The sequence below is a fragment of the Solanum stenotomum genome, chromosome 8 (genome assembly GCF_019186545.1).
Source record: "Solanum stenotomum isolate F172 chromosome 8, ASM1918654v1, whole genome shotgun sequence".
In the NCBI taxonomy this organism is placed as follows: Eukaryota; Viridiplantae; Streptophyta; class Magnoliopsida; order Solanales; family Solanaceae; genus Solanum; species Solanum stenotomum.
The window spans coordinates 12,037,993-12,046,012 of record NC_064289.1 but is presented as its reverse complement, the minus strand read 5'-3'; the positions used below and the strand labels follow the sequence as shown (position 1 = coordinate 12,046,012).

Genomic DNA, 8,020 nt, shown 5'->3' with positions numbered 1-8,020 from the left:
CTACTTCCATTGATTATAATACTTCTAAAGCCTCATTAGTTTCCACTTTCCACTTAATAGGGGTAGAATTAGAGTCCTTTATATTGCAATATACTAAGTGTGTGGAGTACTTTTTTTCCTTAATCTTATTTATGCATGTTCTTAAAATCATTAAGGTGTTGCACTAAAAAACTTCCAAAAGTAACCTTGTAAACCACTATGTACATCACCACCGCTAGTCATCACCATCTAATTATCATGATCCGCCACCATCGTACAATTGCCAAGAACCTACTAGTATTACATTACCACTATCACCCATCACGACCAGCTACCACCTCACAACCATGCCGAACACCACCCCCACTAACTTTCCGAGTGTGGGTACATTGGTTAACTATTTTATAAATAATGCTTCCTCCGTTTCAATTTATTTGTCCTACTTTACTATTTATAGTCTCTTTCATAAAGAATGTTTCTTTCCTTATTTGAGCAACTCTTTAATTCTAACTTTTTACGTGAAATGTTTAAAACCACAAGATTAAAAAGTATTTTGATACATGCTGCATACCTTTAGTTTAAAGCTACAAGACTCCTTCATTACTTTCTAAAAATCCATGCCAAGTCAAAATTGTACAAACAAGTTAAAACAAAGGGGGGCTATAAAACTTAAGATTTTCTCTTAAAAATTGATATCAAGATGAATTACACACATTTAAATGCTATGGATAAACAATCTTAATTATCTGGCGTCCGTATCTAGATACAATATCTTAATAATCATATAGGTTTTCAAATTCAAGCACCTTAATATAAGGAAAAATTACCCAAATGCACATCTTAATTTACCATAATCTCTAAAATTTCCTACCATTTAAAATAATTTCAAAAATTCCCTTTCGGATACATCACTTTCATCTCGTTGATACATCCTTATCCCTCTCGGATACATCCCTCCCCTATGTATCTGGATCCTAACCCTTCTCTGATACATTCCTCCCATATCGGATACATCCCTCCTCTATGTATCCGGATGTCCTATCCCCTGTCTGATAACAAACAAACAGGTCCCAAGTCTTTCTGACAGTAGGTTATAGTACTGTATTCATGCTGAATCAATCATAAATTCTTATATATGTTATTGGCAGAATGGAAAATAACAAACAAGATTCAACAAAACAATATTCTTTATCTGAAACAGAAGAAAATTTTCTTTAGGATATCAGATGTATAACACAAACTAAAATAGGTAATTTCCTTTCTGTGGATGTTTTTATTATGCAATGACACACACTCTCCTCCTTCTCCCCCTCCCTTCATTGCCTCATCAAATACAGGTAATCCATTTCATCTTTCATAATCCAGATGTCAGTTTTCCTTACAATATCGTGCATCGCCAGTGGTTTATTAATGCCAGTTACGCGATACATATTCATTCTTATTCAAATCTAGCAAGAGAGAGCAACTATCTAAAAGCAATGTTGCAATATAATACATTATTATGTTTTTTTTTACAAATAAGAAGATTACTCACCAGGGCTAAGAGTGAATAGCAGGCAATTGATCCCCGCAACAGCACTGTTTATAATACTATGAACACATGTGCATGGGGATGTTGCCGATAATATACATGCTACACCATTATAATTTCTTCAGCTCCTCCTTACTTCCCAAGTAAAACATGATTTACGAAAACCTGTTTATTTCCAGCAGATAACACTAACCTGAGCTTTTTCTCAATCTACACACCAGTTGCTTCCATAATGTATAATGAACACATGATTTTCCTATAGGTTTATATTTAATATGTATGGTATGTTAAGATGTGCTATCTGTCACTTCTACAAGAAACTTCCACTTTCTATTGATAAGGCATACTTGCTCTTTTATCAGAGCACTAAATGAAGAAGAAATAAAGTGTAGACCTATAGGAGCGGCTCGTCGCACCGGGCTTGCCTAGTGCTGGATACCTCTCCTATGTGGTTTGCGAGCTATTGGGTACGCGGCTGCGGGTTTCCCTAGTCAAAAAAAAAAAAAAAAGTGTAGACCTATAGGCAAAGTTCAATTACAATTCCACAAAGTAAATGCAACAACTCAAAAGGCAAAAGCCCAAACCGAAATACAGAAATATTGAAAGTAAGAACTAAGATCGAATGAAGAAGGAGACGAGGAACTAGACGTAGAGAAAGTAGGATGAGAGATATAGACTTTGCCTAAGCATGATCATAATATGCATAAACTATTCTTTCTAACTAAGGGTCCTTTTAAACTAGTTGCTAATAGGGCCTGGATCACAAATCAACCTTTGTGAAGGTCTTTTGTTTCAATTTCTCAGCCCAATAGTTGCTTGTGTGACATCCCTATAGATATCGACCCAGGGCTTGGGCTGATTCATAACACCCAAACTATTCCAGCATTAATACTCACTTCACAAGAATGTCTATTTGTGTGTGTAACCGAAAGGATACACTTGACCTTTCATATCATCAGTCTTTCATGAGGGAGAGGAGGTGAAATGTTCTTTTGCTTTATTTATTTATTTATTTATTTATTTTCTCTCTTTTGGGCCATCCTCAAGACCTTCAAGTACATAACTAGGAACTTGACCATTAAACGCATCTCAAAAGCAGGGGTGGATTTATTGGGTAGATTATGGTGCACATGAACCCATGGTCTATAGGTGAAACTAGGTATTTTATGTACATATTTTAATTTCTTTTGAATTGGTATAATATTATCTACTAACACCTATACTCCAAGAAGGCTAAATGGTGCACTTACTTAATTGTTTTTTTTTTTTTGAAATAGATGCACTTACTTAATTGTTGAGTTATTTACCTAGAAGAATAGGGATCAATTCCAGCTTAATGCATTTGTTCCTCTCCTTTTCTAGTGGTGCACCCATGTTCTAAAAAAAAATTTTAGAGCTGCCTCTACTCGAAAGTGTTCATGCTTAACAGGCGACATGTATAATCACCCGATAAGAAGACATTCTTAAGCAGTCCTAAACGTAACATGGTAAATGTCAATAAGTGAATAAGGTCTTCAGATCAACAGAGTCGATACATTCAGCCCTCTAATTTTTTTAAAAACCCGAGTACATATATTTAATAAAGCAACTGAACCTCGTTAAACTAGTAACTAATAAATAATCATGAACGAACTCAATCCTGTATTATCAACAATGTAAAATGCACAATCAAAGAAACGAAAAATTCCAAAAAGCTCCATTTTGCAAAGACAAAACTGCACTAGTAATACTGCACCTTCAGTTTAAGAAAAGCTATCTATATGGACTTCATAAACATGCAAGTATTGGGGGTGCAGCATCTGAACGCTAAATCCTAAAAGTACAAAATACCCTGACCTGTAAACATGGAAAGAGAAGCATAGATAAAAAATATAAGTCTCCCAGTAAAAAGAAAAGAAAAAAGATATTGCCTTTCCAAGACATCCAACTGTTAAACTTCACACTGATGCAACGATATTTATTGATTTCAACATCACAGGTCTGCAAATCAAGATTACATCTTCAGAAAGTGAAGTGTTTCTGCTGCAGAAATATGACTATTAAGCAAATTGACACTACATATACAACATGATACAACTGCACCAGAAAAGTGTACAACCTAAATTTAATAATTAAAAGCCGAAGCTGATTCTGGATTCTAAAGTAGCAAAGCTCTTGCAAATTTCCATTAATATCTACACATGAAGAAGAATAGGATATAGAGGAGTGAATTACCATTTCTAAACTGCATGCAACTAACAAAACTATTGCCTATATACTCTAGTGGAGCTCTCTTCTTCTCATTATTGATCTTTCATTGAGCACGTGCATTTCTTCTGATGCTCCGTAAGTTCCTGCAGGATTAGATTTCTAAAATGAAACGCACCCTTGGATAGAAATGTGACAATTCTCTTAAGTACATGCTTCACTAGACCAGTAACTACCATTAATCAAATCATGTGACATAACTATATTGAAAGATCTCATAAAGTAATAACTCGTATGTAATTAATCAGAAACTGGAAACAATTTCTGTGCAGAAATGAAACAGGATAAAGGAGACCAGCTAAGAAATTGCATGAGCCTGGCGTTGACTCACCTTTTCTGCTAATGTACAGAAGCTGGGAGCCAACTGGTTGTTGTTTCTGAGGTTATCGAAAGAAAAGATTTGACTACGCCACTTAATTTATTTTTGTCTTACTCACTTCCTTTTCCACAGAGTTTTGGGATGTTCAATCACTGGAGTGAATTCATGAATTACCTGAATTTGCCTCTGCAGAAACTTGACGTATTCGACTGCTTCTTCCAACATGTCGGCTGTGTTGGTTTGCTGTGGATGGAAAAACTCAATGTTAGTCATGAATTGCCTGAAGTACAATAAGAATAGCACAGACAACTAGAAATAAATCAGTCAATCGATTTGCAGCTAATTTCACTGTAAAGTGGTGCAAGTATCAAGATACTTTCTAGTTCATTTTATTACAAACCTTAGTTTTACCAATTCATTCTTAATCAAAGAAAATCAAATTTTACCACCCATAAAATATCACGTTATTGTAAGATAGCTTTTCTTCTTTGTTCTGTACATTCTTAACTGCTGATCCTCATTAACCACACATATGACATCTTGTCCAGCACAAAAATATCCAAAATGAGCCAGGCATTGTTTCTTAGTGAAGTCAAAACATTGAGGATCCCATAGACATGATATAAGAATTAGGGATAAATCAGGACATCAACCAAATTAACATTGAGGTTTAAAAGAAGTTCAATGACGGCAGGCTCGACAAATAATGTAGCGGTGAGAGAGAGAGAGAGAGCAAAAGGTATAAAGAGAGAAGAGTGAAAGAGATTGAGATGATAAAGAGGGGGTACAATACTACTCAGACTCTAAGATATCTTGAGAATCAAATCAAAGCTATCGTATTCTCCAATCTTGAATGTCCATCAATAGAAGGACATTTTAAATTCTTTCTCAAAATCTAAAATATTTTGGTATGCATTCAGGCAGAAAAAGACATTTTGGTGTGCATTCTCTAAAGAAGTAGGAGAATGCTCTCTTTGTTCTTACTATGTTAAGAACTCATTCTTTTTATATAGTAGGTAAAAATTCATTTATCGACTTAGAATTAAACATATATGGATTCTTTAACCCAGATTTAAATTATACATCAAATCAAGATGTACTTGGTGCACTTACCCATTAAATAAAAACTCATTTATTTTTATGCAATAACATATATGGATTCTTTAACAAAGACTTAGATTATAGATCATGGAATCAAAACCTACTTGGTAGTACTAGTGGTCATTGCCTAAGGTTAAAGAATTGATCTATTGGTTGTATTTTTTGAAGTGTGGGAATGTATTGTTGCTTAAATCTGGCTTTGATGTTTGACCAAAATACTTATTTTGAAATGATACTCTAACCATACTTGAACATATCAAACAACTTAAGAGTAATCTTCAAAAATATCCTACCAATCAATCTAGTTTGCCTAAGATTTGGCCTTTACTTCACCTGGCAATAAGAGGGTTGAGATTTGACAAAATCGAGAATGGAGCCTCGTTAAGCAAAAGCTCAGGGTTTTTTTTTTAATGCTAAATGGCTATTGTGAGTTCATCACAAATGGATTGGGCATAAGCAAAGGAGAGATTCAACGAGGATAAACAAAATTTATCTTATTCCCTACAATTTCTAAAAATTAGGCCGACTCTAATAATGGTTGAACTTTTGGTGAATAGGTAAGAACTTATCTCTCAAATGGTGAGTAATGAGTATTACATTGACCATAATCAACCCAATAGAAAATGGAAAACCACTTGGGAGGGACTCACTGGTATTACAAAAGTGTTGGCCTTTTAAGTATGGCTAAAACTTGGACGGTTTGTTCTTTTTTTTTTTTTGAGAATGGTAAACTTTACTTCTATATATCCACAGGTGTACTACAACAAAATGTAGTCCCCCATCACAAAAGTTGTCTCTTTACAAAATCCTAATAAATCTAGTTACAGTCAATCAATTGCATTAAAAACAGTATTGGACGATTTGTTCTTCGATTTTTTCTAAATTCATCTTTTAAGATTCAGTAGTGTTAAATAGAATTAGCTGTCAGCAAAACTAGATTCAAATGCCATAAAATATGTTTTTTATTCCTCGTAGTTACTTCTCTCCATACATTCGGTAGACTCACCCATTAAGACCATTGATGTCATAAAGAAGTTGATTATCAATTTGATATTAAAGGTGGGTGTCTTGTTCATCATTTTTCCTGTAGAGGGAGACACGATAGAAGTGTGAAAATAACAGGTGTCAAATCCCTCAAACTAGCACAAGTCAAAGCCCTCGTGAAATTGCTATTTATGCACAACTTTGAAAGAAGTACAAGGAACTCCCATAAATAACTTACTTTGTCCATATTTGGCACCAGTTCCTGAAGCTTCCTAATTCTGTCACTTATACGCGTTCGACGAACCTTGCACAAGAGAAGTACACGCGCAACCTTATTAGACTAATGATTGAATGATTTAAATTGCATATAAACACAGGTAATTACAAGCAAAAAGAGAGAAGGGAAAAAATGCTTTACCCGCTCCGCTATGCTGCGAGGATGGGTAGCACAGCCACGCTTTGCTCGAACCTTACAAGGCACCAAATCATCCATGAGATTCTCCATTTCAGCATCCAGCGACCCACCAGAACCATGTAACTTCCCACTTGACTCTCCCTTCTACACCTCCCAGCACAAACAACCATAAGTATGATAATATTAATAAAAACAACGGAGTTTCGGGGGGGAGAGACAACCATTACACAGACTTGCTTCAAAGTTTATGCACAACTGTTTCCAACAATTATTGGCTGTTAGTGTCATTAACTAGGAAGTAATGATTTCATACTATCCATATATATTGATCTTTCAGCATAGGTTATATTTGTACAACAACCCAAAGACTTGAAGATCAAATCCGGACAGAAATAATAAAAAGAAAAGAGACATAGAGGAACACCAATATATGTAAGACTCCCTGACTGTCTTTCAGACAACACAATCACCTCATTAGATAGACATAAAATACAATACAAAGTGTAGTCAAACCTTTATAAGGAAAGTCAATTCATCTAGTCCATCTCGGATAAGATGAATAATCAAGACAGTGTTCATTTACAAGTAAAAATCATTACTTTTCAAGACTGAATTAACTTTGACATATAAAAACTTCAAGCAAAAGTTGTAAAGGAAAACACAAAAAGATCAAAACAATTAGTAATAGCTCTTCAATAGAACACATTAAATGAACTAAAATCCAAATGATTAGCATAAAATTCTTGAAATACATCCAAGCAGACAGAGATCCTGGGTTCAAGTCACCCCAACCCCCCACCCCCAAAACAATCCCAAGAAAAAATAATAACCCCCCATTCATGGATAATAAAATTTCAAACTAATTTTGGGTAAGTTGTTGAACTTATACTAACCAACTGGGATGCTAATTTTCTGGGCGAACTTTCGGAATCACCGTCTCGGGTTCGCTTAGCGGACTGCGAAACATCGACGGATGGAGAAAGATAGTCCAAACTGGACGGAATTCCATAGTTTGAGAAGTAACCATCAGAGCTTATATGTGAAAGAAACTCCGCCGGAGAACTGTTCTGCCTGAGAAAATTGCTACTGCCACCGGATTCAAACAGACCCGGATCGCCAGTGAACCTAGTAGCTCCGCCGGTTTCCAGTTTAAGCTTCGGAGTTGATGGGTGAGGTGGTGGTTTATTGGGAGTGTGTAAAATGGGAGAAGAAGGGTTAAGAATAACTTCGTTCTCAGTGTCGGACTCAAGTAGTGCTTCTAACCATGTCGCCGGAGCTGAACGGAAACGGGAAAGTCCACCTCCTCCGGCACCGGCAGTTCCACGTTGCATCGATGAATTTTTTCTAGCAAAAGTTAACTTTTTTTTTTCTTCAGGTGAATTATTTGTTGTTTTTATTTTTTAAAAAAGTGAGGTAAAGAAGAAGATGGAGCAACAGAAGAGTA

General features: G+C 35.4%; 1 protein-coding gene across 2 annotated transcripts; it reads right to left on the bottom strand.

The window, feature by feature from the left end:
• Positions 1-3,421: 3,421 nt before the first annotated feature.
• Positions 3,422-8,020, bottom strand: LOC125874662 (transcription factor bHLH81-like). Of its 2 annotated transcripts, XR_007447291.1 has the most exons (6): positions 7,470-8,020; positions 6,580-6,720; positions 6,400-6,465; positions 6,184-6,261; positions 4,251-4,319; positions 3,422-3,843 (listed from the first exon to the last, which is right to left on the bottom strand). XR_007447291.1 is itself a non-coding variant. In XM_049555655.1 (5 exons), exons 1-5 carry the CDS (start codon positions 7,905-7,907, stop codon positions 3,793-3,795), a joined length of 765 nt encoding a protein of 254 aa, XP_049411612.1. In that variant the 5' UTR covers positions 7,908-8,017; the 3' UTR covers positions 3,422-3,792. The 2 variants fall into 2 exon arrangements, 1 of the variants encoding a protein (XP_049411612.1); XM_049555655.1 differs by lacking the exon at positions 6,184-6,261 and having other exon boundaries at positions 7,470-8,017.